The sequence below is a fragment of the Strix uralensis genome, chromosome 16 (assembly GCF_047716275.1).
Source record: "Strix uralensis isolate ZFMK-TIS-50842 chromosome 16, bStrUra1, whole genome shotgun sequence".
Taxonomy (NCBI): domain Eukaryota; kingdom Metazoa; phylum Chordata; class Aves; order Strigiformes; family Strigidae; genus Strix; species Strix uralensis.
Window position 1 is genome coordinate 7,754,617 of NC_133987.1, and position 27,272 is coordinate 7,781,888.

Genomic DNA, 27,272 nt, shown 5'->3' on the forward strand with positions numbered 1-27,272 from the left:
GAGTCGCAACTTGCCCGAGGGCCTGGTCCACTATTGGCACTGTGGCAGTTACTGCTCAGGTCCAGGTTTTCAGCTGTTTTGCAGCAAAGAGCTGCACAGGGTCTCCGAGTCCCTGGTGCTACGGTCCCGGCCAACAACGCAGAGGATGCTGCGGTATGGGCAAGCTGCAGAGAGGAGTGACCTGCCAGGATGCTGAAAAGGGGGGAAGGTAGCTGGTTGGAGGGGTTTGGAAGAAGGATTAGGGAGCAAAAGCTGGAGAGCATATTCAGGAAACAAATGAGAGCTCCAGAGGTGGATCTCAGCAAGGCAGAGCTGCTCCAGCCCCATCCCGCCCCAGGCTTCCTCTCAAAGGCAGCAGGGATGGGGCAGTTGGTGCTCTGCCTGCCCATCCGAGCCACAGCCCAGGTGGCCATGGGGCCCAGCGGCTCAGGGCTTGTTTGCTCTCATCCTGGCAGCACTCGTGTGGAGGCCAGGCTCTCTGTAAAGCTACAGGCAGAAGAGAAACAGACCCTGTTTGTAAGACTGAGCAGGCACAGAGCAGAGGGTGCAGGTGTTTTGCAAATGCCCGTGACCTGGCAGGCTCCTGGGGGCGCTGCCAGCCTGCGGGGAGCCAGAATTCACTTCTCTCTCTGTTGCCGCTCTCTGCAGTGCGGTGGACCTCATCCGCTCCGGAGGGAAGAAGCTGCGGTTTCTGGTTGCCAAGTCGGACATGGAAATAGCCAAAAAAATCAGTTCCAGCTCCTCTTCCTCCTAGTCCTTGTGGCAGGAGGGTCCTTCTGCAGCAGCTTGCGGATGCAGCTCTGGTTAAGGCTGACCTCGGGGAGCCTGGAGCGCAAGAGAGAGGACCAGGACTCCACAACCGCCTTCGATTTGCTTTTCGACACCTTGCCCCTGCGCTGCAGCAGATGAAAGGACATGGACACACGAGGGTGGTGCACGCTTCTCCCACTGCACTGGCTGGGACCATCATTCCTGATCCATTGCCTGGCCTCACCTTATACCCTGCATCATCCTTCTCAGGAGCTTTCCTGGTCCTTTGTCCCCTCTGACACGGGGTAGGAAGGGGATGCTCCCCCCATGGGGACGGCAGGCAGGCTCCTCTGTTCCTCTAGGCTGGCAGCCCTGCGTGATCTTTCACGCTGGCAGGCAGAAGGCTTGAAACACTTTTCGGATTTAAAGATTAGCATGTGGGGCAGGCCTGGGCTTCACTGTGCCAGTGGCCACCTGAGGTGCTGGCACATCAGGCTGGAAAAGGGTACCCGGCTCTGGGGGCGGTAAAGGCAGCAAGAGCACCCAGGAGTGGGATTCCAAGCAGGATGCATTGCGAGGAGTGAAGTTCCCTGGTGCCATACCCTAAGGCAGGTGCCCTGCTGCTGCTGGGCTACAGTCATGCTGCCCCAGCCCTGCTTTGGGATGGGAAGCAGCTACAGCAAAGGGCTGACACCACCAGCAGTTCCCTGCGAGTCCTGGGGAGAGCCCCTTGAAGAAAAAGACTCTCTCACCCTTGCTCACGCAGCATTTGTTGCCTGGCTCTGACACCGCGATCCTGGCAGAAGGCCCCAGGACTGACCCAGCAGCACGGGGCGTTCGCAGCAGAGAATTTCCCCACACGGGAGCTGTTGCTCTCTCCAAGGGGCTACGGCCAGGTTAGTGCTTCTGTGCTGGCCCCTGGTCCCTGTGAGCCGGGAACGGTGGGTTTGTGCCACCAGGAACCCGAGTGAGCCTGGCAGCATGTGGTGCCAGACCCCAGGCGTGGCTGACACTAGCCCAGGCAAATGACATCTTGACCTCGTGTCCTGGTCCTCTCCCTCCAGCTTCGCCAGGCCATTTTAAGGCCACCCCATTTCCTACCCAGCTCAGAGCACCTCAGAAGCGCATGCTGCTGACATGCCGACGGGTGATGACGGGCAGCAAAGGCTCCATTTGGAAGGTCGGTCTTGAATGTCCCAGAAACAGCTCTGCTATCTGCTGCCAACAGCAAAGGTGTCAGCAGAGCTGAGGTGGCAGCTCCATCGTGCGGCTGGCTGGTCCCCTGCACACCCGGCCTCCTGCCTGCCAACTCCTCCCTGTGCTTTTAGCAACATTAACGGGATAAACCCGACCTGGTTTCCACATATAGACAGATACTGAGACCTGGTTTAGCTGAACCCTATTAAAACAGCCTGCTGCAAAGCCCCACATCACACCCTGCCCTTAAACCAGCACGGTCTAGGCTCTGGCAGCAAATCAGATGTTCATGCGGCATCTCACAATAACAGTGCTCCGAGGACTGTGATGCTAAAAAATGGATGCTTAACAGGGTTGGCCTTAATTAAACCTCACTGCTGTAGTTTTGGTTTCTGTGCTTAGCCTTGCACTTTGCAGAAGGAGAGAGATGTCAAAATAATCCACGTAGGGGAAACATTCCACGACTGGATTTCAACGCAGCGTGGGCTGCCTTTTCTAGGGCAAGATGGACAAAGCACCTTCCCCAAGACGCTAGTGCCTTGCTTCTCTGCTAGGCCATGCAGGGCCTGGGACCACTGCATCCCTCCTGCCACTGATTCAGCTGCACCAGGCAGGGGAGCAAAGGCTCAGGGCCCCCCAGGGCTCCTGGTGATTCACTCGACTTTGAATCAAGTAGGTAAGTTGGCCTGTCATTCCCCACGAGCTCAGCAGGTTTGTAGGGCAGGAAAGAGGCTGCCTAGAGCCCCTGGGCAAATTGCATGCACTCCTTACTCGCCTCTGCCCAGGAGCAAGGGCTTGGGCAAGGCTTGGTTTGCACTAGACAGGACTGGGGCTGCACCCTGGCCAGTTCCAGCGGTACCAACACAACCCTCTGCTCTCCACTGAGCCCCAGGCAGGTGGGAACCAGCCCCCGAGCTGTACATTACTCACAGTGCAGTCAGGTATTGAAGCAGACTGTAAATAAGCCCTGCTATTTACTAGCGTGCATGAGGACTTGCTTCTCCTGGGAGGAGCAGTGGGATGTATTTACTTCCCCCATTTGTTAATACTGTACAGCTCAAATGTGTATAAACTTCTCATGCAGCTACAGAACACAGCATGGCACCTGTTTGACACGGGGCTGATGTATATTAAGAAATGCTCTCAGTGTCAACAATAAACTGGATCAATAAATCTCTCTAAGCTCCCATCTGGTAGCTGTCTCTTGGATCTCGACATGTTCACTCTGATGGTAAGACAGAGGAGCAGTGAGGGCTCGCAGACGACTTCATGGAGTCACTTCTGCTGCCTCCACCTCGCACGGGCCTTGGCTTGGCTGATCTGCTGCAAGTGCAGAGGCAATAAAAGCAGCACGTGCACAGCCAGGGTGTAGTGAGGGCAAAGGGGAGGGAGAAACGAGGCAGAGGAGGGGAGGGAAGAAGAAATATGTCTCCAAAGGGGCATGGTGTGCTGGCAGGTTATCAATGCACGCAGCCACCCTCCTGCCACATTCACACAAATCCACGGGGATTTTTAATCCATACTGGCCAAGCTTAGGAAACAGAAAAGCAACAGGCGCTAGGAGACAGAAATACAAACAGCCTCAGACCAGAAGAGCAGTCTCAGCTCTACTTACTCCTGTTTTCTGTTTCATTCACAATCATTTGTTCCTCGTTTCGAGTTCAGAGCAGGGCCTCAGACTTGAGTGTCAGCAGTGTCTGATGAGTTACAAGAGGCTCTCAGAAACCTCATGCCCTCACCCCGGCATGAAGCCAGGAGTTGGCTCGAGGAGACGGGTGACTATCCTCAGGGCAAAAGGGAGGGAGTCATTCACCTCTCTCTGGAACCGCGTACTGGCCACGTCTACGGGTGGTGTGAACACGAACTGAGCCACGCTTGGCATTTTCAGTAGGTTCATGAGCTCAGTTGCACGGATAAGGATCTCCTCAAGGTCCTCCTCGCAGTAGACAGAGGTGACAGCAGGGCTCTGCACAAATGTCCTCATCTTGGACAGGAACATGGACACTCTGCAGGAGAGAAGGACACGGACATCAGCTGGCAGGACTGCACTTGCCAAGGTCACTACTTAATCCTGCGTCCTCCAAAAGGCTCTGCTGTAGGTGAACACCAGATGCTACCCACCCCTCCTCCTGATACACAGAGCACTAGTCAGCAGATGAATCCCGCTTCTCCGAGCTGTGCTCCTCCACAGCTTGCTTCCTCTGTCCTGTTTCAGATTCCATCAGTTGCCAAGCTTAATTATTTAATACCACCAAACATCTGTGTTTGGACCCCAGAGATCTGCACATTCCCGCCCTCTGCCACCCCTCCTCACCTGGGGATCAAGTCCTGGCTGCGAGCTGCCAGCTTGGTCAAGGTGGCCATAAGGGCACTGATGGCGCGGGGTGCGTAGCTGGGGGTGCTGGCCAGCGGCCGGAGCTGGGTGATTTCGAACAGCATGGCCTCTAGAGTCTCAAAGAACCGGTTGATCTGCTCCACAGTGCAGCGCTTGTCGTAGGACACAGACATGTACTCTCCAATAGCCCAGACCTGAAGCAAAGGCAGATGTGCTCAGGGCAAGAAGGAAAGGGAATCGAATCAGGGAATAGCAAATCAGATTAGCTAATGCTAGGATGGAGGAGAGGAGGAAAGGGAAGGTGACTGACAGATTGCACCGCAGTAGAATCACAGAATCATGTAGGTTGGAAAAGCCCTTGAAGCTCCTCCAGTCCAACCATGAACCTCACACTGACCGTTCCCAACTCCACCAGAACCCTCAGCGCTGGGTCAACCCGACTCTTCAACCCCTCCAGAGATGGGGACTCCCCCCCTGCCCTGGGCAGCCCATTCCAACGCCCAACAACCCCTTCTGCAAAGAAATACTTCCTAAGAGCCAGTCTGACCCTGCCCTGGCGCAGCTTGAGGCCATTCCCTCTTGTCCTGTCGCTGGTTCCTTGGTTCGAGAGACTCATCCCCCCTCTCTGCACCCTCCTTTCAGGTAGTTGGAGAGGGCCATGAGGTCCCCCCTCAGCCTCCTCTTCTCCAGACTAAACCCCCCCAGTTCCCTCAGCCACTCCCCATCAGACCTGTGCTCCAGACCCTGCACCAGCTCCGTTGCCCTTCTCTGGACACGCTCGAGTCATTCAATGGCCTTTTTGGAGTGAGGGGCCCAAAACTGAACCCAGTAATTGAGGTGCAGCCTCACCAGTGCCGAGTACAGGGGTAAGATCCCTCCCCTGTCCCTGCTGGCCATGCTAGTGCTGATACAAGCCACGATGCCATTGGCCTTCTTGGCCACCTGGGCACACTGCTGGCTAGGAGCTGGATAGTAGGAGCAACCTGTGGCAGAAGCAGGCAGGCCCTGCTTACCATGTGGGTGAAGATGGCTTCCTTGTTCTGGATGTTGCTGACTGTTCCTGAGAACTCCAAAATCTCTGTGGACAGTTCCACGACGAGCGCAGGGCGCAGCTTGCAGAGCACCACCAGCTGCGAGCTCAGCACCCTGGAGGAGATGGGCAGAGCTCAGACCATGGGCGAGGGGCTTAACACCAAACCGAGGAGGTGCTGGCAGCACCCAGCCCCTGGCACAGAGGCTGTACTCTCAGGGTGTTCCCAGCAGGGCTGAAGGTGCAGTCCCCATTTTGCACCTCCAAAGATGTGTCACAGCAGGGACCAGGCCACAGGTGAAAAGGCCTCTGGGCTGTTGCAGTGGAAGGGCTGGGAGCTTGGCTGGGCCTCCTGTCCCATCTCACCTGTACACGTCATCTTTAAATGCTGGGATCTCATAGAGCTGGTCACTCCTCTGCAGCAGCAGCACCACCAGCTGGTTTATCAGCGGCCCATCTGCAAACTGAAAACCAGCCCTTGTTTCAGCAATACCAGTGCCTTCCAGCAGCCAAAAACCAAACTAACCAGCCAGATAAGATGGCTGGTACAGAAACAGCCTGATCTAGCAGGAGGGGAGCAGTGCACAAAGCAGGTTATCAGGCACTCATTCTGCTCCTGTCCACCTCCTTTACAGCTGGCTGAGAGAACAGTGTGAAGTCTGACACTGTACCACAGAGCTTTTCTGCTTCTCCAGATGAAGTAGCCAGCTCAGTGCTGGTTCATGCCAGTATTAGACCATTCCACCCTCCCCTCAGGCACCCCGCTCTGTTGAAGCTGCAGTGTCTTAACATTATTTCCTCTATGACTGCTCTTCACGTAACATGAGATCCCCATGGCACGACTGGGAGCCAAACTCCCCCAAAAGGGCCTACCCCTACCTCTGCCACCACCCTGAAAAAGAGTTCCAGTAAGACAGGGACAGTCTCCGCACACTGCACAACCCTTGGGCTGCTGGCCAGGGATCCCAGCAGCTGCCGAAGTGGAATCAGCCTGTGGGCAACAGAAAAGTTACTGTTGAAGGCTTGTTCCCAGCTACTCTCCTGGCTGCCCTTCCCTATCCCCCCTCAAGGCCTCTGAGTGCTTGGCAGAGGTAACACGGGGAAGATCAAATCCACTTCACCCCAGCCGAGAGTGGCTACGCCTCTCCCAGCAATCCCAGTGCTGCCTCCCAGAGCTGGATGGCTGAACCAACCCCTGTGGCAGTCTCCTACCTCTCCGGGGCATCCTCAGGAGCAGACTTGGTGCGGAGAAGATACTGGAACATGTTCTTGTAGAGGGGATGGCGAAAGGCTTCCAGACACGTGGCTGGCTTCACAGCTGGGTCGCTGGCAGCCCTCTCGGAGGTAGAAAGAGCAGCTGACCTAGCAGGAGGCACACACAGAACATGCTGCATTGTGAGAATGGGCCAGGACATAGCTGGAATCCTGAGCAATGGAATAACTCCCTACACTGAAACAGGGACAGCAAATTGGGCTAATCCAGGCCCTCTGGAAGTGAGAGAAACAGGATGACAGAAAATTATGAGCCTGAGCTCAGGCAATAGTTCCAGAATTGCTTCTGTATCACTCCTGGGAAAGGGGAAAATGGTGCTCTGTACCCCTCAGTCATTGAAGCCCACCAACGTCTTGCCTCTAGGATGACCCCTTTACTAAGCACTCCAGAAAGAGCTGCTAATGTCAGGAAAAACAAAAGCAGAGGTACAGCAGTGAGAGCCAGTCCCAGTCCTACCCCATCTTCCCGGAGACTCACAGTTCCTAATGACCTTAGGAAGAAACCTCTGTATGCCTCCAGGTGAACAAAGCCAGAAGAAAGGGCTAAGAACAGGGAGGGAAGACCAGGTAGCCCACAGCTCCGTGTTGTGGTGCTCACTCATGGCAGATACTCCAGCATGTGGCAACTGTTTGGAGCTGGATAAGGAGAGGGGAATGACAACAGATCCCTGAGCCCCAGACAGTCCAGTACTGAAGTATAAGAGCTGGTCACCTTCTCTTCCCGTGCACAGCACATTACTAGGAAAACCAGGCTGACATCTGTGCAGCTTTGTGTTAATGTGGCTGCTGCAGATGCCTCTTGTTCTGTGACAGCAGCAGCCAGAGGGCAGCTGAGGCTCAGAAAAGCATGTGCTAAGCTATGGTCAATGTCAAGACCCTGATTAGCAAGCAGGAGGAAAGGCAGGTAGCGTTACCTCAGCTGGACATCCAGAGCTGCAGTCAAACAGGGTAGATCAAGCAGCAAATGAAAGATCTCAACGGCTGTGCTTGCATCCAGCAGAAATGGGAGAAGGTCCACAAACTCAGAGATAAGGGGTGGGCTGTTCCACGCAAGGAACTGCAAGGAACAAGTACAAACTGCTGCACTATTCCTGCTACGCCACCGCAAACCCAGACAATTCTCACACTGTGACCAAAAGGGATGGGGAAGGGAAAGTCACTTCTGAAAAGCAAAACCAGAGAAGTCTGAGGGTTTGGTCAAAACCTGGGAGGCTGTTGGAAACTCAAAACAGGCATCTGGCAGCTGGTTCAGTGACTGGCAAGCTGCAACTTATTAAAGTTTTCCAGAAACAAAGTGCTGTGTCCTAGCTGGCTTCACTGAACTTCCCAACCCATCGGCAGTAATACTAACACCGACTCTTTTCTACTGGTAGTGCTAATCACACCCAGAATCCTCTTCCCTCTTCAAACTCACACTTGTTTTTATAACAGTCCTTGCCCGTGCTCTCCCTAGCACTGCCATGGAGGCACATGGAGGGCTCTGGGGTGCAAAGTTCTGGGGTGCAGCAAGGAACATGCAGCAGGTTCTCTCCTGTGCTGCTCCAGCAAGTTGTACCTTGAAGAGATTTGGGAAGCTCTGTCGGAATATACTGGAGGTCTCAGTGAAGAGCTGGCTGTTGTCTTTGCAGAACTGGACAAATTCGAAGGCCAGTGATGGGTTGTGGAAGAGCTGAGCCGGGATATCAGTGAACAAGTGTCTGTAGATTGCATCGGAGTCCACAGCTGCCATTTTGCCTGGAAGGACACAGCACGTTGCTGAGCATGGCCCACCCAAGCAGCCCTGCCAACAAGGGCTCCAGGAGCTAAGCTAAATCTGGGTTATGTTTTTCTAAAGAGCACAGGACATCCCAGCTCCTGGGTCTCCTGGAGTGGGATCCATCCCAGAGCACAGTCAAGGCTGAATTACCAATTCTGGCAGCCAGCAAACCGCCAGGACAAAATGCTGTGCTGAGAGTATGCAAGACTAGATCGTGGAGGAGAGGGTGAGAGCTGATGACTTACTGTGGTTCAGGAAGAACTGGGCAATGGGCATTAGCACCCTCGCGTAAGTGGCATCCCCACAGATTCTGCCGTGCAGGATTTTCAGGAAGGAGACTGTGCGGTACACGTAGGAGGAATCCTGTTTGCAGATGATGTCCATGATTGTCACCGCCTCAATGAGACACTGCAAGAGAGCAGAGACAGATCAGGGTGGGGGAAGCCACAACTCCCAGAGCTTCAGCCTCACCTCTGTGTACTTACAGCTTTCTGCAGGTCTCCATCATCTTTCTTCAGTGGTCCTGCCAGAGAATGGAGTCCAAGGTAAACTTTGAGTCCAAACAGGAACACAGGCTGACAGTTTGAGCACTAACCCAGATTTCAGGACAGGTGGGAACACATACTGATCCTGATTCCAGGCTGATGAGAACCAAATTCCACAGCCCCCTTCCCCCATATCAAGGGTAGGAGGCAGAACATGGCCGTTGCCTCCAAATCCCCCCCAACACCCCAGCTCAGGGCTAGTCAAAGACTTGCACCAGGTCCCATTGCCTAGAGCCTGACTGCACACTCTAGGGAGCGAGATCCCAGCCCAAAGAGGCAGCGAACCAGAAACATTTTCAAGAACACTACCAAGAGAACTCCAAAGAGGGTTCATGGCAAGACTCACGCCGGTTGCTTTGCTCAATAAGCCGCTGGCAGTACTCAAAGGCTTTCTCCCGCAGACGCTCCTTTGGGGGAAGCAGGCGACTAGATGTGGAAGTAGTTGAGACCATGGATGTAACAGACCTGTCCATTCCTGATTTGTCACCTACAGAATAAAGGTTACCACATACCAGCTCACGCCATGGGCAGTGTAACCCACACAGCTGCCCAGCAACAGCAAGGGAGCTGTCTGCCCCAGGGGCACTGCGAAGAAAAGGTGGCTGGGGAAGAAGGGACTGTCACAAGAAGACTAAGGAGATGCTGTCTCTCACCACCCAGGCTTTTTTTTCTCAGGGACCCAGGGGGTTTTGCCTGAAACCAGGGGACTCACTGAATGAATAACTCCTTGTGGAAGGCTCAGTAAGGATCAGTCAGGAGTTTTGTGATATTCCTTCCCAAAGTTTCCCTGCTTCTAGACCAAGGGCTCGGAACTCTTGCTCATATTCGTGCCACTTGCTGGGTTGCTGATGCAGCCACCTAATCATCTCGGAGCACATACCCCTCTTGGGGGTGCAACCCACACTGGCCTGCAGCCCTTCATTTTGTACCTGAAATAGGGGTCTCCAAGCCCTTGCTGCCATAGCACAGCAGCCAGTTCCGCAGCATGGAGAAGGCTTGCACGTTGAGCCACTGGTCCTGTGTGTAGTACTGACCCACTGAGAGCACTGTGAAGAAGTCTGTGGCAATGGCACCATCCATCTCTGTGACAGGACCAGGCTGCAAGAAAAGATGCAGCAGGTCAGATCCCCAGGTGAGAAAACACAGAAAACCCCACTGAGCCCACAGAGACAAGTAGCTCTTGTTTATATGTACTGTGGGACCTGCAGGGGGACAGTTATTCAGAGAGAGAAAAGCCAACTGCGTTAGATCCTTTTCCCCAGCTGGAACACTGCAACTTTCCCCTTATCTCTGACACAAGCCTCATTTGCAATCAGTTTTTACTCTGAGGTACATGGTCGCTAAAAGACTCCCCTCAAAACTAATTCAAGGATCAAGCTCTGGCTCCACAGCAGAACTCCTAAATCTTGGAGCTACAAATCCCCCTACTTTGCCTTCCTATGTGCCTTGACCACTTACCCCACAAAAAGTGACAAATAGCAGCACTTCTAGGTTACCATTTCCCAAAAGATGCTGATTCTGGGAACCTGAAACAGCAGGTAACTAACAAATGCCCCTGTGAGATGACCACAGCAACTCAGCACTCACCTGTCTGGTTCTGGGATTGGAGAAGAAGCCTCCAGAGGGTTGAGCAACTCCTTGCTGAATACTTGCATACCTCAGCCAGTCGGCCATCTTTTTACTGACTACATTGGTCTGTTCTGTACAAGGAAAGTCACAAGGTCATTGCTAGATTGGGCAGAAAAGCTACTCCTGCTACCCCTCAACTGTTGTGCTTTTCCTCCAGCCTAGATCACCGTGTCTCTGATCCAGCAATCGGTAAAGAAACTGGTATCCCAAGGGGGATGCTATATAATCCTCATACTACTTCAAAGTCCAGGATCACTCACACTCATTTCAGAGCTCTGCGTCCTTTTCTCACTCCTAGCCACTGGGTCAGTCTTAATGTTTTTCCTGTTTCCTCAGACAAAAAGTCAGGGAGTGAGTTTTGGAACCAAGGACTTCTGGTACCAGATCAGTCAGGAGGTACTTGTTCCTTTGTCTCCATCCACAGCTGCTATTAGGAGGAAGGTGCAAAAATACTCTCAGATCTATTCAGGCAGTGGCTGGCTTCAGCTCTGTAGACAAAGGCATAAATCCCTCGCAGAGAACACACAGAAACTAAGGCAGGTAATCCTGCCTGCTCAGCCAGCCCAGACACCCTGGCCCAGCATCCTCCCCAAAGCTTCTCCTACATACTGCATAATGTACACAAACCTCACAGGAAACTCCCAGAAGCACTCTTGCTCACAACACAGCTCCTCACCATTTTAAGCCTGGAACGCTCTCCTATGGTTTACGCACCAGGGCAGATCGCTCACCCGTACAGTCCTGCCTCTCTTATAAAGAGTACCCCGAGTTGTTTTTGCTGCTCTCTTGAACAGATACACAGGCACGTCTCTGTTTCTATCTCTCGCTTTGCTTGATGCTCTTCAGGATAGCTACAATTTCACACTCCTACAGGATCTGGAGACCTTAGCTATGGTACACGTTACTGGGATACAAATCCACACAGAACAGAGACTGCGGCCCCCAGAAGGGGTCAAAGCAGCTGAAGACCCAGTCCCATTTTTGAGTGGTGGAATATACCTCGCCCAGTAAGTTCACTTTCCTTGTGGCAGAGATGTCTCTTTTAACAGCAGTTTTCAAGTCCTACACCTAGCAAAAGCCTTCAGAGAGCCTTCTGATCACTACAGCCAGATGGAAATCTCAGGCCTTCCTATATATTTACCTTCAGTTAGAGATTCTGGTGAAAGACTGATGACATTTGACAGGACAGGAAGAAGGTACCGAGCACTCTGACCCTCAGGCAGTCTTCTTTCAAGGACATTTACAATTCGCTGCCCCACAGCAGACACTTCAGACTTCTTTCCCTTAAAAATAAAGCAGAGATAAAGCTAGGCAGATAATCTACTAGTGCTAGAGGGGCAGACCCAGACTTTTTGATAAGTTTTTTTCTCCATGAATGTCATCATGCCAACAAAAAGTAAACCTTCTCTGCTGCTCAGGGTCTTGGTCAGCAGGCTGCTGAAGGCAGTGAACAAACAGCAGTCTCTGACACTCCCCATCCAATAGTCAGATTTGACCAGAACACTAGAAGGAATTAGGTAATTGCAGGTGAGCTTCCAGTGAGGAATTTCATGGGGGAACCTCACCCACAACTGGGGCCAATTTCTGTGCTTCTCTCATGAATAGACATGAATAAATCAACCAAAGCAATACACAGACAAGGAAGTTTAAGGTTTGGGTATGGGGATCTGTCATGTGAAGGACAATGGAAGAGACAACCCTGCTCCTCCGCAGATACATTGCTGCAGTCAGCTGCAAACAATGGGGCTACTTACGTGTGTTGCTGACACATCTCTTGTTGCTCAGAGAAAAATCTGCCTGAACTCAAATCAATGGCAGGTTTACAGCTCCTAATGCAACACTAGAGGCTGTGTTTTCTGGAAAGCCAAAAGCTTTACAAAAAGAACATCAGCTTTGCAGGGCGGAGGGGGACAGGGGGGCAAAGAGAAGGAGGATGGTTTCCACCCAAAGCAGTGACAAATGAAAATATGCAGAAGATGTTTTTAAAGGCTCTGCTGAAGTGTGGCTGCCTTCATGAGTGAGGCGGCTGCGCATCGCACCCCATGTTAGAGAAGTGATGCTGAAATGACTAAAACATAGTAAGTTTTAGTAACATCAAAAATGGATGAAAACCTCTTCCTAGTCTGAGTTGTAATCTAACAAAAAAGAACACACAGGGTATGTTTTTATGTTGTAGAACATCAGGACAGTTTCAAGGCTGGATATGGGAGAGGTGCTTTGTAAGGCAGCGCATAAGTAATACAGCACTGCTTTCTGTTCCTACATTTTAATTTCCTCTAGCTAAGTAAGAATCAGAGGAGTAATCAGATATGCAGGAGACATTTCTAAGCACACAGGGAAACTCAGAATGAGAAGTTTCAGAAAAATATTTCATCTTTAATAGGCACAATAATAATAAAAGAAGAAGAAGAAAAAAGAGTTTCCAGCTTATTCCCCAGAGGGCAGTCAATGCAGGCAGCACTCAGAATGGAAAGGTCCTTGTGTTTTCTTCTCCATGGAGAATCTAGATCTTTGAAGTGCTATCCCCATGTATAGCTCTACACATTTTACAGGTTCTATACATATTTTTTTACATTTGAACATGAAAGCCAGTACCATAAAAAGCAGTGGTAATAAATTCGCTCTCAAATCTTTTGCTCTACAGGTTCAAGCAGCCCTGACTTGAAGTCTGTTACAGCTGCTAGCACTAAAGTGTTCCTTTTTGCTTCCAGTTAGTTACAAGCCTGCTTAAGGTCCTCAGTCTCTACACATCACAATTTTAAGCCGTCTTTGTTATCAAATACTAAACACAAAAAAAGTTGCCATTTTTTCCTACACAAAGCAGAATAACTAGGTTCCTTAAATGAACATGGAAATGGTTCTGCCTCTTCCTAGATACATTTGGTTTTCACTCTCTTTGAGCTCAGCAAACAAGGAACAATCAGAAAGCAAATCCATATTGACGAGGTAAGATTTCTGACTTGACAGGTCAGTTACCTGAGCCAAAAGGACAGAAGATACCAGGCTCAAGAGCTTTGTATCTTGAATCTCATCACAGGAGAGGATCAGATCATTGCAAGGTGACATCTCTCTCAGGATGGCAGCACATAACACCTGAATCTGCTCAGGGCACTTGGATGAACACAGCACTGTCTGCAACAGTTCCACAAACTCGCCATCTAGCCTGCAAGAGTCACAGTAAAGCATCACTGCAAGGCAATCAAAGATACAGACATTTATTTCCTGCATGTTCTTGGTCTTGGGACGATCTCCCTTGACAGTGACCCTGACTAGTGCCATCTTATCATCTTCAGTTCTGAATTTTGTTCCTTAGCTCAGCTTGAAGGAGCGCTCGGCGACACAAACGCTTGTTACTCTCACTGCAAAAGGAAGCAGGCACCTTCTGCTTCGCAAGGGGGGAAAAAGGGCAAAGAAGGGCTTTACATTTATACCGAACTCAGTGTTTTCAAAACAGGGCGTTTTTTTAAAGGCACTAAGTCCCCCCTCCCCACCGTTTTTTTTTTTTTTTTTTGTCAAGAAAGTAACTCTTTGCTGCTTGCGAACATCAGAGGGACACAAGGCCACTCACTTGCGGGGGTACTTGGTGGCGGCGATGGTGAGGTGCAGCCTCTGGAGGCAGTCGGCGGCCTCGGGGCCCAGCTCCGGGCCTTGCAGGAGGGCGGCGACGCGGGAGGCGAATCTCCGCAGCTCCTCCTCCTGGATCTCCCTGGCGGGGGGCAGCGGGCGTCGGCACCAATTCCTGGCCCTCCTCGGAAGCCCAGGGCTGGAGGGGTGCACCCCCCACCCCCCCGCCCCGCTGAGGCAGCGCCGAGGCCCGGCTCCCCCCCGCCCCCCCCTCAGCCCCGGTACCTCCGACAGCCCCCAGCCCGCCCCGAGGGAGCCCTGCCGCCCTCCCCCGGTACCCCAGCACCCCTCCCGGTACCTCGCCTGCTTGAGGAAGCTCTCGGCCGCCGCCGTGAACATGCCGGATGCTCCGCCGGTCCCCCCGCCTCGGTGCGCGGCCGAAGCGGCCCCCCAGGGCCGGGCGGTCCGCTCGGGCTGCGCCGGGCGGGCGCGGCTGCTGCTGCCGGAAGGTTCCGCCTGCAGGGAAGGTTCCGGGGGGCGCCAGCCCGGATCCTGCCCCCAGAGGGGTAACGGCAAAATCCTCTCTTGGGGCTGTTCATCGATTATTTGGAGGTGTTGCTGCTATTACTCTCCCCCTCAGGAGCCCGAGGTGAAGGTTGGCTCTGAGGCCATCGCACAGAGCAGCTCTCGGGACAAACCTACGCGCAACATCCCTGCGTGGCAGAGGGCAGAGTTTGGGGTTTTAAGAGCATGCCGATAAAAGATGCCATACTAGCCTTTCCTGCAACCTGTTCAAAAAAATGATGCTTTCCACAAAAGGGCAAGAGGTGTTAAAAAGAGCTGCTCTGGAGGTGGTCTTCAGAGCTTCCCAAAGGTTAAAAAGGCATTCACCTTTCCTCGTGAGAAAGGTCTCTCCTGACTGCCACTAAGGCTGATGCTCTTGGGGCCCTGCTGTGCATCACCCTGTGGGGAGGAGATGGCATCAGGGGAGGAAGCTTGGCGCTTTGCCCTTTGGTACTTCTCTGCCTTATGCTCCCCTGGCATTAAAGTTCCTTAGCAGCATGCCTCAGCGATTACCCAGCAGAGCCTCAGCTCCCTTTTGCCCCCTGAAGACGAAGACACAGCAGCATCCGTCACCCCAGCTATTAACAGTCAGAGCTACTGCAGGCAGCAGGTTGACACACAGAGGGGGGCAAGCATGAGCATTCAGATTTTTCCCTGCACACCCTCTCCTCTGGCTGCATCAGAACACATGCCTGATGCACGTGGGGAGCCAAAGATATGACAATTTTAAGAGATGCAAAAAAAAAAAAGGCAGTGTACTATGTTTTTTTTTTAAATATTAATTAGTCAAATACAGCTACTTTATATCAACTGAGGCCTTAAAAGATATTCCAATTAAATTTTGGAGCTCATAGTGACTTTTAGTCAAAATAAACCCTGAACTTACATTGTAGCTCCATTAGAAGGACAAGGGAGGAAAAACCCAACTATAAAGTAGATAAAGAACTATTTTCTGACCTCATTCTTAAATGAAACAATTATTACAGATTACAAGGAAAAACACTGAAACAGTTTATCTTTCAGAACACCAACTTTTCACTTCATGACAAAATGAAAGCTAGAGCTATAGTAATAGTTTATAATCCCCAGGGGAAGCATTATGATCTCAAACACACACACACACACACACATTCACTCTGCTGCAAGTTAACAGCTTCCCAAATAACCGACAAGGGATCAAAAGCAGGGTATCTGTGAACTCTAAAACAGTGCAAGGTGTTCAGACATGTACTTCCCTCCTACAGCATTTAATGAAAGAAAAGGAGAAAAATACTAAATCACTGTCCCCTCACACTGGGAAGGGGTAGATACAACACAAACTGATGCAGGAATCTTAACCCTGTTACAATACTACACTGGAAGGATGCAAGCAATTCCAGGGCATTTTCTCTTTCATATATAATTTTATTTCTGGTTATAGAAACAAATGCTAAGAGGAGAAGCAACATTCCCCAACCACATACATCAAATTAAGATAACAGAACAGTTAAAATAAATGAAAAAAATAGTAGAAATTTAAAACTTTGTTATAGCTTTAAAATATTAACGTTCTTGATACATTAGAAATCACATTCAGATCTCAAATTACTTAAAAAAATGTATGGCTCCATATTAAGAAAAACAAAACCACTGTATCCCATTTGATGTGGAAATGCAGGTCCTGCTCCTCGGACGCTTGTACTTGCCGTCTCCTCCGGTGAGCAGCAGCCTCCTCAGCATGACCAGAACACTCTCCCACCCCTTGTGGGAGCCATGGTCTGCCTGTGCAGTTAAGCATCTCACAGGAGCAGTGCTGCAACATGGCTGGATAAAGATGATGAGCTTTACATCCACTGCCCCAGATGGAGCTTTCCCCCTTGGGATACACATCTGCTTTTTAAAAAGCACTGGTAATGAAAACAAGTCACAAAAAATACTTTTGATATCAGCTGTAAAAAAACCCCCATGAACACCAAAACGTCTGGCTGGAGGTGTCTTGTACAGGCAACACCAGGAACTGAAATGCAAGCATGGCTTTAGTTCCCCCATCCATCCCCATCCTTAATTTAAGTGCCAAATCCAGGTGAAAGGGGTAAGGCTCCCCCCCATCTCTGTAGCAGAACACTTCTGTCAAGCCACTGAGTTTAGGTCCTTGTCTCACTGCAGCCTTCCCCTAAGGACTCAGTGGGAATGTGTATCTGCAGAACAGGGGGAGATTCAGATTTTTCTGATTTTTTTTTTTTTAAAGCAAATATTCAGAGTTGGATCTGAATTTCCAGCTTTACCATCCACTGCCCACATACATCTTTTGATTTATCCCTAGACAACTTTTAACACTCCTTTGGATAACAGTCCTTTGGATAGCTACAGGCTCTTAAAATGCTCTTTTTGGCTATGCAGAGGTTGGCTGGCAGGCTGGACAAGGCCAGTCTCATCGCAGTATAAATGGTATGTCCAGAACCCAAGAAAACATTCAGTCTTGTAAGATTTTTGTATTTTAAAGCCACATTTTCTGTATCTATATATATATATATTTTTTTTTTACATTCTCAGTTTTCTTTTCCATTAAAGCAACAAGATCTTACAAGCAATACTCTGGTTCCCTCTACTTCAAGCCCATTTTGGGGAGAAAGAGATAAAGTGAGTTTAGGTTTACAGTAACTCTATAGCAAATGAGCCAACTTGCCTACTTAGCAGCCTGTCCATCTCTGAAGAGCTGTATATAAATCAGCAGAACATTAGGATGTTCTGCACCAGACTTTTAGCAGCAAGGCAGTGAAACAGAAGGACATCTCACTTTTTCTGCTCAATTTCTCATTCTCCAGCTAACAGACATTTCTCCTCAAGGCCGCCCTTCGCTTTAAGGAAGGCTCTGTTTCAGACTGCTTTAAGTGAAACTGAGGTGGAGTAGAAGCAGGACTGAAAGCTCTAGATCACAGCAAAGGTGCATTACTTAATTCAGCAGCAGATATGAAGTAGTAACCAAACACTAGAGCAAGTCTGGTTTTCACAAAGGCTGTTTTCTGCTGAGGAGGAAAGCTGTTCACTTTCACTGCTCCTCTTCTGGTTACTCTTCTTACCACCAATCCTGTCCTCCCTCAAGTATCAAAGCCCGGTCACCAGACAGTAAACACCGTGGTGAAGCATTCACTCAGGTCCTTACAGAGAAAGGAATTTCTACTTCTGGAAGAGCAATTAGGATTAGGAAGCCAAGTATCACCTGCTTTTAAGAATAATTCTCAAAAGGCCCAAGTGGATCAAAACACACACTCTGTGAATTTAGTGATTCTTGTGGAGTTAAACCATGACTGAAATTTGGCCAGTTAGGTAAAGTTTACTCCTTGTGAATGGGAACATTAGGAAAACTCTTATGCATTTGTTTTTACGGGGATATACACACACCTCATGCCCCATGAAGAGATAGAAGCATCATAAAAGGAGAATAATCTCACCACAGAGGAAAAAACCCAACTATTTCATAGTGCCCCAGTGTTAGCTTAGCCACCTGGCAGTCAGACAGGGAAGAATTCCTCAGCCTTACAGCATCCTCATGGACCCTCCATTCATCTTCCCTGTTAGAAATAAGGTCCCATTACTTACAGAGCAGAACCTGTAAAGAACTCCCCAATACCGCATCTAGAGATAATTTGAGACAAGAAAGGATTCCAGCTTTCATTAATGCCATTTGGGGGATTTTCTTGCCAGAAAAGCAGCACAGACTGGGGTTGCTGAAAGCATGGCAAAGCCAGAAGCAGGGCTCCTACACAAGGAAGATGCAAGTACCAAGCCATCTCTTCTGCTCTGCGAGAGGAATGAAAGCAATCGCTGAAGTTAAAGCTGCTTCTACTGGCTGCTCACATTCGTTACAAAAATAGGTACATCGTTCTTTTAGAGTCAGTGCCTGGTGCAGGAATTTACCAACATACTGTATAAAAGTCTGTGTAAAGTACCGTTTAAGAGAAAGAAATAGTCATGGACCATTTATATATCTATATTGACACACACGTTCACACACACACCTTAATAAATATAAATTTTATGTTTACACAGATCTAATTTAATATTCTCTGAAAAAAATATTTAAAGGGTTTATTCCTTAGCTGTCACCCATCAATTGTCAATGTTTTTTTTCTATCTTGAGAGCAAAGGGGTAGACTTGGCACAACTACCCTCAGGCTCTGAAGCTTAAAGTGACATGTAAGGAGAGGACCAGCCATACATTCTGAAGGGTTTTAATTCAGTGTTGGTAAATTGAAAAGGTATCAAAAGAATTTTCTGAACATATAAATACAAAGGTTAAAAGTTGATTAAAAATTTGGAATTTAAATATAGTGCTCCAAGAAAACCAAGTAGTTTTCAAAATGTCTTACTCAGGCCAAAGTTAAATGCTCACTGCTGTATTACTGCCCCATGAAAGACACCCTAACAGAGAAAGCCCACCATCACAGCTAGGTACTTTCCACTGCTGATTATCGTACATGGATATACCCACACCCGTGTGCACAAACACATGCACTGTCCTGCAAATAACCCGCCTTGCAGAGAGAGATGCTGATCTAACTGATCACAGCCAAATAGCCACTAGGCAGCTGCAGAGAGGTGCTCCAGCACAAAGTCACAGCTATGTTCTGATCAGGTGTAGATCAAAAGAAGGCATCACTTCCCAATTCCATCAATTCCAGCAATCCAGACAACCTTGTAGTGTAACTGTTTTCTGCAGCACAGCTGGCTCCGTTGTAAGCTACACTTCACAACAGTAGTGTATGCTATAGTAGTAGCAGCTTTGGCATAATTTTTCACCCAGAAGGAAACAAAGAGTTACATGACTGAATAATCTGTTGTATAACTGCAACCTGACACACAGATTCTCACCAGATGCAGACCTTCAAGCAATGGCATTAAATTAGGAGCTGGATTAAAGGGCTCTGGAGTTGAAAAACAACTACAGAGGGGAAAAACTGTGATGGGGAGCAGAAACAGGAGCTGCCTGAGAGACTGGCTGGCAAGGGAAAACATCATTTGTTGCAGGATGGCATTTGCAAACTCAAAAGCTCAGTGTGCAGCAAGGGCAAAATTATGAAGCTAATCATGTTCCTTCAGAGGTTTTCTTAATGCTCTAGTCCAACTTATTAGCAGTGGGACTAAAAAGCCTGAAGGATTTTACAACAGGCTAGAAACTCAAGGCAAGTTCCACACTGGATTGAAACTATGATTTGATAAGGTAAAGCACAGATATTTTTAAAAGCGATCAGGATCCTTCAGTGCTGCCTCTTGTTCAAAAAGCTCCAAGACCCAAGCTGGCACTCTTCCTTAGAGGAGAGGGACAAGCTGGTTGCATATGTACAAATGCAATCCAGTTCACTTTGCGACTCGTTTCTTACACTTGTCTCACAGCAAAAGATCAAAGAGACTGGGCTGTACTTGCAAAAGTGCAGCTAGCAGGCCAGGGAAAGTGGTTCTTCAACTCCATCGAGCATTTGTCAGGTCCTATCTGTATTACTGTGCCCAATTTTTGGGCTTCCCAGTACAAGACAGCAAGGGACCTTCTGCAGCAATTCCACATGATGCCCTGGGGTCTTGTGCATGTGATGTATAAGAAGAGACCGAGACCACCAGGTTGGTTCAGCCTTAAGGAAACAAATGGTGAAAAATCTTACTGGTGTCTTCAACTATTTGGAAGATGCAGAGCTTGGCTCTTCAGAGGTGTGAAGATGTGATAGGACAAGAGGCAACGAACACATGCAGCTGCATGGGAAATTCTTCTTAGACAGCTGAGAAAAAGTTTTCACCTCATGGGTGGCCAAAGTGGATCAGAGACCACAGTCATGGAACTTCTGTCTCTGGAGACATTCAAACCTCAGTTGGACAAGGTCACAGCAATGTAATCTAGTTGGACCTGCTCTCAGCAGATTATAGCAGAGACCTCCAAACGTTTCTTCCAACCAAAGTTATTCTATATTTCTACGACTAGCCAATGGCAGAGACAAACAGAGATTCGATCTTCCCTAATAGTGCAGTTTCATGTGATCTATGTTTATCACAGTGATAAACTATAAACGTCAGAAGCAAAGTTTGGAAACCAGTTGGAATTTAACCCTCAAATGCAATAAGCTTGAAGAAACAGCTTTTGATCCTCTGTGGAAAGGTACAGAACTACTGCTAGATTAAATCCTTGTCATCTAAGATCCCCAAACCTCGGTATGGCAGGGAAACGTTTCTCCTTTCACCCTACATTTTGACGTTCATTACACATTAGCATGCATCAGAGTGGTATCAAATACCTCATTGGGAAACCCCCTTGCTAACACAGATGAAAAGCTCTAACATCAATTTAACATCCCCAGTGGTCAGTGAAAAGTGTTCCACACCACATTGTATGAAAGCTCAGGTCAGATGCTCTCACTTGCTTAGATATAGGTCCCTAGCCTTCTGTGCTTCAAGTTTTATTTTACTGCTGGCATTTCCCTACTGAAAAAGGGGAAAAATGTGGAACTTAACTCTGAATGACAGTTCTAAGTCAGTATACAAGACAGATGTCTAAAACATGCAAAACCAAGTTTACCCCACCAAAAGCTGAAGCCAGACCATGACACTGATTGCAGAAGCACTGTAAAGGTTTCAGCTGTTATTTAACTATTTCTTTCCTCTTAAAAAGCTTTAACACATCTCTGAAAACACACTCCTGAACGAGCGGTGCCCAACAGTAACATCTAAAACACAGCATGAAAATTAAATACAGGGTGACCAAATTGACCTTTCTCAGCCTGCTCTGGAGCTCCATGTATCCCACAGGTATTTTCATCCTTGAGTCCTCAGGCAGAGCTTAATGCAAGGTGCTGCTCCTGTCAGCGGATAAAAATGACTGGATATGCTACAGCGTTAATGGTATGGGGGAGGGAGGAATATGGGAAGGAATTGAAAAGAATATATGAGCTAATCATGAACCTCAATTCTGTGCTCAGCATTGTATTGTGTTATCACTAAATCAGATTAAATTGATCTCACTGCAAAAAAAACTTCCTGTATTACACGAGCCAAGGTCAAGACAAAATAATAACTAAGGAATTCCAGTGGAATAAGAATCAAGAATAACTGCATTCAGCTTTCGCAAACTGAGACAACAAAAGTTGCTACAAACTGACCACAAAAGTAAAATTAGTCTTTGTCATTGCCCAAGGTAAAAAAAAAAAGATAATGGTGAAAAGCAAATTCAGACATTAAGAACTCAGTTTTAAAGTTCTCCCAAGTTTAAGATATAGCAGGTTAAATATTCAACATGCCCTGACCTTCGTTATACAGACAGAAGATGCAGGAAAGCCTCCTACTCCTCTCCCCCTCAAACCTCCCTCAGTTAATATAATTGAGGACATGAGATGCAACTTTTTAGACGATAAAAACAAGTTAGATGAATTTAAAATAATCCGAGTGCTGCATATAACCATTGTGGTAGCATTTTCTTTCTAGCTGAAGAATTAATTCTACTATCACATTGATCTGCAGTGCTCAGAACTGAAAACCTGGGGAATCAAGACTGATATGTAAGAAGAGTGGTGCTGTCTTTCAGACTGAGCAGTGTGTTGGAAGAATTAATCTGGAAGCCTGAAACAAGATGTCCCCATCTCATGTGCTCCAGATGAGGAACGACATTTTTCCACAGCTCTCAACAGGATTTAGTAAGAACTGTTATTTTACCTCGTATCAGGCAACGATACAGACAATGTATAGGCAAACATACCACAACAGTTTTCAAGCGGCATGGCTGCTTCCTATGGGAGGAGGGGGATGCAGCAGACTGATAAAGCAAAAATCCCCTGACAGGATGAACTGACAAGTTCCAGACACCTCAAGCAGATTGGGTGAACAGATCAAACATATTTGCTTATCCTCAACTCACATTTTAACCAGCAGGCATTGTGAGCCACAAAAGAAGAGTGAGAAAGTGTTATTCTGTTCTAAATACTGAAGCGGCAGATCTATACACGCAACCTGAGGATGGACTTTCAAGAGGTATTGATGAAACAGCAGCTGGTGTATGAAAACACTGATTCAGCCGATATATTTCTATGGTGCTGGACTAGTTTATAGAAGTTTAGGGCCTAATTATTCAGCCTTTCCAAGAGAAAAGCAGCAGTAATGAAAAATCCACAAAACTCTGGCAGCTTCACATTCCAAACAGTATTCTGTTGGTTGCTCATCTTGCGCTGACTCACCCAACATACTGGAAACCCAAAGACTCTTCTGCTTCAGGAAAGCTCCCTAGCCTCAGGGCTGTTTCAGAGGCGTGCCTGTATCTAAACCAGCAGTAATGATTAATCACAGATAAACTATGCTGCGCTCTCACTTGTGCGTTCTTCCTTGAAGTCCGTTTTGTTGAATTCTGGCTTTGAAAAGGCTACAGAAGATGGAGCTAATCCGTGTGCTTCTCCACTGTGCCACACCTAGCCTTCCTAGCAGGAAAAGTGACAGCTGGAGGCTGGCCCACTTCAATTACTTCATGGTCTGTAACAATCCTCCTTCACAAAATCATTTCAAAGTACTAAAATCCAATCTAATAACTTGTCACTAAAGGCAGACACCTAAATTACGAAAGCCTAGCTGTAGATAAATGAACTGTGCTGAATATTTTGTGTGCCTCTAACCGCAGAAAATAACCACAAATCACGAGACCAAGCAATCTTCCCTTCTTTCAGAAGTATTTCTCACAAAGCAATTGGCTTGAGAATAAAACATGGCTGGGTTTTATTCAAACAGTGGGACTTGGCTATTGAATAGGATTTGACAAAGAGAAAGGAAACCCAGAAGAGAACAGGTGATGCCAGCTGTTACCTTGCAGACTTCCTCCCCCTCCCCAGATTCCAGCAGACATTGAATGGTTGTGCCTTACCCCCTAATCCCCACGGACATACTGACAGTATCATTTACTGCACATCGGGGAAATCTTTTTGCAGTGGGCTTGCCTCTCTGCTCTGAGATAGTACTGTCAAGACTGTGCAAGACAGCAACCTGACAATAAATCAAAACAGATAGGGGGATAACCTACCAAAGACATATCCCATCCTGCTTAAGTCTCTTTTGCCACTACCAAAGCCATAACATTTTCTAAATTAAGAGATCTCTGCTGTGCTGCCAGAAGACATTAGCCAAGGGGATTGCAAACAGGCAGAAAACCAGGGGTTAGCTGGAGGCTACGCAGGGCTTGATTTCTTTGCTAGTCACAAGGTATCACACACCCCCACTGTTCCACGTGGCTGAAGTGACTCAGATCTGCTTTACTAGAGACATACTTGTACTACATGGAGAGCCTGGAATACAGTTTGAGTAAAAGCCTCCTCCTACTGGCCAACCCAAATAGTCCTCAAGGGAGGAGAGATGGGAGAGGGAGCCTGGCATTGAAAGGAAACCTCCAAATTCCTTTTGGAAAACCTGTTTGAAAGCCTCCAGTGACTTTTGCCACATGGAAAATAAAAGGCCTCTTTCGCCTTGGTCTCTATACCCTTACAGAATTTATATTAAACGCTGTACGAGCTCTGCTGCCTCTCACTCCAGGTCTCAACTTCCGTCTCAGAAGAATAACACAGGAGCTTTGCTGTTAGCCATGGCAGAGGGTCAGTGACAGACTTCAATCCAGCCCTGGCCTCCCGACCATCGTTCATTTGGTTGAGGACCACACTACCACTGGGAGGTGAAGGCAGACTGCTTTAGTGCAGAAAACCAACCAATATTTTCTAAAGTTCACAGAAACAATGGCAATATCTTCACCTACAGTGCCATTTTGAACAAAACCTGGTGCTCCGGCACAGGATGTGGTCAATCAAATGCACACAGAACCTTTTGAAGACACCCTTCCCCATGTGATCCTCAGTCATCAAGATACTTTGGCTGTTGTCCAGAGCAAGCGATGAATAATTGTAAGAAATCATTGAAGGTACAAAACCCTTTGTTTTTAATATCTTTACAGGAACCAAATTAATACAGTTCCTCTGTCATCTTATTCTCCCTCAGAGGGAATGGAAAGAAATTGCATCTGAAAATCCAGGTGGCTGAGCCCTGTAGCTCTTCCTCCTGAATCCCCACATAAATAAACATTCGTTCATATTCAGAATTTTTCTGTTTTAAAAAACAAAATAATTTGCCTTTTTCTTTAAGCTTGGTACCATGTTTCTTTAATGTTGTTGTGAGATACTGCACCCATCTTTCAGCATTTGATTGCCTTAGGTGGCCTTTTTAAAATGGTCCTATGGTTCAAAGCTCTGAGAAGCACAGTATTAAGGCATAGAAAATGAGGAGTTTTCTTTCCAGGGAGCAGACTGTAATTGTGTTACATTCCTTTAGATGCTGAGCTGCAAATCCCATTCCCTTGGAGCCAAAAGGGGAAAAGACAGTTAAAAAAATATCCCAGCAGTCATACAATCAGTTGTCTGTATTTTTTTGAATTAAAAAAAATAAAAAGGAAAAAATATCCCATAGGTAAAGACAGAACAGAGTTCCAGATATGGGTTCTTGGGAGGGGTTTTCCATTCTTTTTGGCACCTTGTGATTCTAACAGCTGTTGTCCTCCCATTTGAAAATCTGACTTTAAAGAGAGCTCTTTATCCACTATGTTTTGAGCTGTTACAGTTGTGGTTTGTTTTCTCTGAAAGCTGCTTTAGGGCTCCTGCTATCCCATGCCCACCCTGTATCACTCCAGCTCCTCCCACCGGTTCTTCATTCACTGGTTGCCTGTCCTTGTGGCATTGCAGACGTGATGACTCCAGTTTGGGCTGGGACGGCTCCACTGGACTCTTCTATCCGGGGTCTTTTCACTTCAGGTTCACTGGAAGAGGCTGCTGCTGTCTCTTCGGTCCCTGTCTCACACACCCGGCTGACTACAACAGGAGTGGATGAGCTGGCCTGGGCTGCAAGAAGCTGCAATGGATTTGTAAGAGCTGGGAAGCAGGACAAGAAAGAGAAAGAGAAAGAGAATTAATATGGTGAAGTTGCACAAGTGTTTGCTGTTCCAGAAAGTAAGATGACAAAGCACCACAGTCAAATGTGATAGCTGGCACACACTGAAGTGCTGTTTTCAAGTCCCTTTTGAAAGGCTTGCTAGCCTTGTCTTTCCCTCTCCCCCCCAATCTCAGCTTTGTGCAAGTTTACCAAACTGGTAATAACACCTCTCACAGGAGAGCTTCCTTCTTCCTATGCGTTGTCAAATACGGCACTGTCAGCTAAGCATTCATCTCCAGGAGGGGAGGATCAATCCCGTTAAAATTACAGCACACCTCTTTGAGAGGTAGTTGTCTGGCCACTTACAATCAGAACTTCCTGCAAGCTAAAACATCTGTGTGCTGTGCCTTCAATTTAGAGGCCTCTCTTTAACCCTGCTTGCACAGTAAGAACAGCCAGTCTGTTGGGAAACTAGATTAGAATCCAAATGTTGAGTGTACTGACATCTCTCTTGTAGAAGGGGCAGGAAAGAGCTTACCCCAGACAACCAAATGTGTTCCCATCAGAAGTGGGATCAGAACGTAGGAATTTCTGGCTCCCAATCCTGTATTCCAGTACTTACAAAAGATCTCACCCTCTCATTAATAAAAGTGGTGAGAAAAAAAAATGGACAATTTAAGTAGCAACCCTCCATAAAAATGTCTACAATTCCTAGTTCCAGACAGAGAATGTGCTTACACACTGGCTTTGGCACACAACACTGCTTGGAAAACAAAACACATGCAGTTTTTGGACTCTGCATCAATCGCAGAGGCAGCCAAAGGGGACTCAGGAGACAGCACATCCTCTGCCCTCCAGACTGATTTGCAAAGGATGGAATGACAGAACATTAGTGGTGTGTTCACTGCTAAGTGCATCAAAAAAGGAGCCCTAGGATAAATAAACAACGCAAACAGAACAAAGGCCTCAAAGCCCAGCAACTCCTACCAAGGCAAGGGAAGGAGGCTGTAGAGTATCAACAGGATGAAGGAAAAAAAACCACAGGGTAAGGATGAGGGCAGTCACCAGTTACAGTTCAGTGACTTTGAGAACTTAAACCATGTAGCTGAAGAGAAGTTAACTTCGTACAGACAAGAGTCAAGAGACTCAGGCTCTGTTTTCTGAACCAGAAAATTCATTACCACTTACAAAAAACCTCAGATGCAACTGAAATGCTTTCCAGTTTGATGAGAGCACTAGAAAAATTTTGGTGAGATTAAAATACCTTAAAAATGTTAAATAAAACCCTATCTGATTCTACATTAGGCAAACGCTACTGCTGGGTAGCAGCAACTCCACCTATCTGATCTATCTGATATCTTAATATCCTAGTTACATAAAAACTGTACTGCTACCATTTTTTCATCACTCCAGTAAGATTCTTGCAATTCAAGTGCAAGGCAGGCGATACTGCAAATAGACATGGCAGAAAATTCTGTAGAACCATTCCTACCTTCATGAAAGCCATTAAAATCCCACCAGTGCCCTTCATTTCAAACTCCCCATAAGCACCAGCCTGGAACAGCAGTGATGCTTAGCATCTCATTGAGAAGGGCTGTAAGAAACCTGGGTATTACCATCCCCAGTCATCACCCTTAACCGAACAAAACCTGAGGTGCTGAGCAAGCAATAAGAGGAGGATGCCAAGACGTAGCTAGTGTGGGATTTTAAAAATCAGGCTTGACA

At 47.9% G+C, this 27,272-nt stretch overlaps 3 protein-coding genes across 7 annotated transcripts in view; 1 reads left to right on the forward strand and 2 right to left on the reverse strand.

Moving 5' to 3' along the window:
* RADIL (Rap associating with DIL domain) overlaps nt 1-3,136 on the forward strand; it is a 26,357-nt gene extending 23,221 nt beyond the window's left edge. The window contains exon 16 of the mRNA XM_074885467.1: nt 649-3,136. Within this exon, the coding sequence (XP_074741568.1) occupies nt 649-754 (106 nt within the window). The 3' untranslated portion in view covers nt 755-3,136. The remainder of the gene's footprint in view (nt 1-648) is intronic.
* Nucleotides 1-14,547, reverse strand: AP5Z1 (adaptor related protein complex 5 subunit zeta 1). Of its 4 annotated transcripts, XM_074885466.1 has the most exons (19): nt 14,437-14,547; nt 14,083-14,220; nt 13,491-13,677; nt 11,656-11,797; nt 10,473-10,585; nt 9,815-9,983; nt 9,232-9,372; nt 8,826-8,863; nt 8,586-8,748; nt 8,140-8,318; nt 7,499-7,641; nt 6,525-6,674; nt 6,192-6,303; nt 5,679-5,776; nt 5,296-5,428; nt 4,262-4,476; nt 3,761-3,953; nt 3,563-3,644; nt 1-825 (listed from the first exon to the last, which is right to left on the reverse strand). In XM_074885466.1, exons 1-18 carry the CDS (start codon nt 14,475-14,477, stop codon nt 3,609-3,611), a joined length of 2,391 nt encoding a protein of 796 aa, XP_074741567.1. In that variant the 5' UTR covers nt 14,478-14,547; the 3' UTR covers nt 1-825; nt 3,563-3,608. The 4 variants fall into 4 exon arrangements, 3 of the variants coding, with proteins under 3 accessions (XP_074741567.1, XP_074741566.1, XP_074741565.1); XR_012631072.1 differs by having other exon boundaries at nt 3,563-3,953; XM_074885465.1 differs by lacking the exon at nt 1-825 and having other exon boundaries at nt 3,432-3,644.
* Nucleotides 14,548-16,025: 1,478 nt separating this feature from the next.
* The window catches only part of FOXK1 (forkhead box K1), a 57,213-nt gene continuing 45,966 nt past the window's right edge, over nt 16,026-27,272 (reverse strand). For both annotated transcript variants that reach the window (XM_074885598.1, XM_074885597.1), the window contains exon 9: nt 16,026-25,546. In XM_074885598.1, coding sequence (XP_074741699.1) covers nt 25,326-25,546 — 221 coding nt within the window. In that variant the 3' untranslated portion in view covers nt 16,026-25,325. The remainder of the gene's footprint in view (nt 25,547-27,272) is intronic.

What these genes read in the sequence shown, in the direction of transcription:
- AP5Z1 (XM_074885464.1), bottom strand. Translation starts at nt 14,477, where the DNA reads ATGTTCACGGCGGCGGCCGAGAGCTTCCTCAAGCAGGCGAG. An exon ending in CCTGAGGATGCCCCGGAGAG is followed by an intron (nt 6,304 to 6,524) that starts GTAGGAGACTGC and finishes TGTTGCCCACAG; the next exon opens with GCTGATTCCACTTCGGCAGC. An exon ending in AAGCCATCTTCACCCACATG is followed by an intron (nt 4,477 to 5,295) that starts GTAAGCAGGGCC and finishes CCTTTGCTTCAG; the next exon opens with GTCTGGGCTATTGGAGAGTA.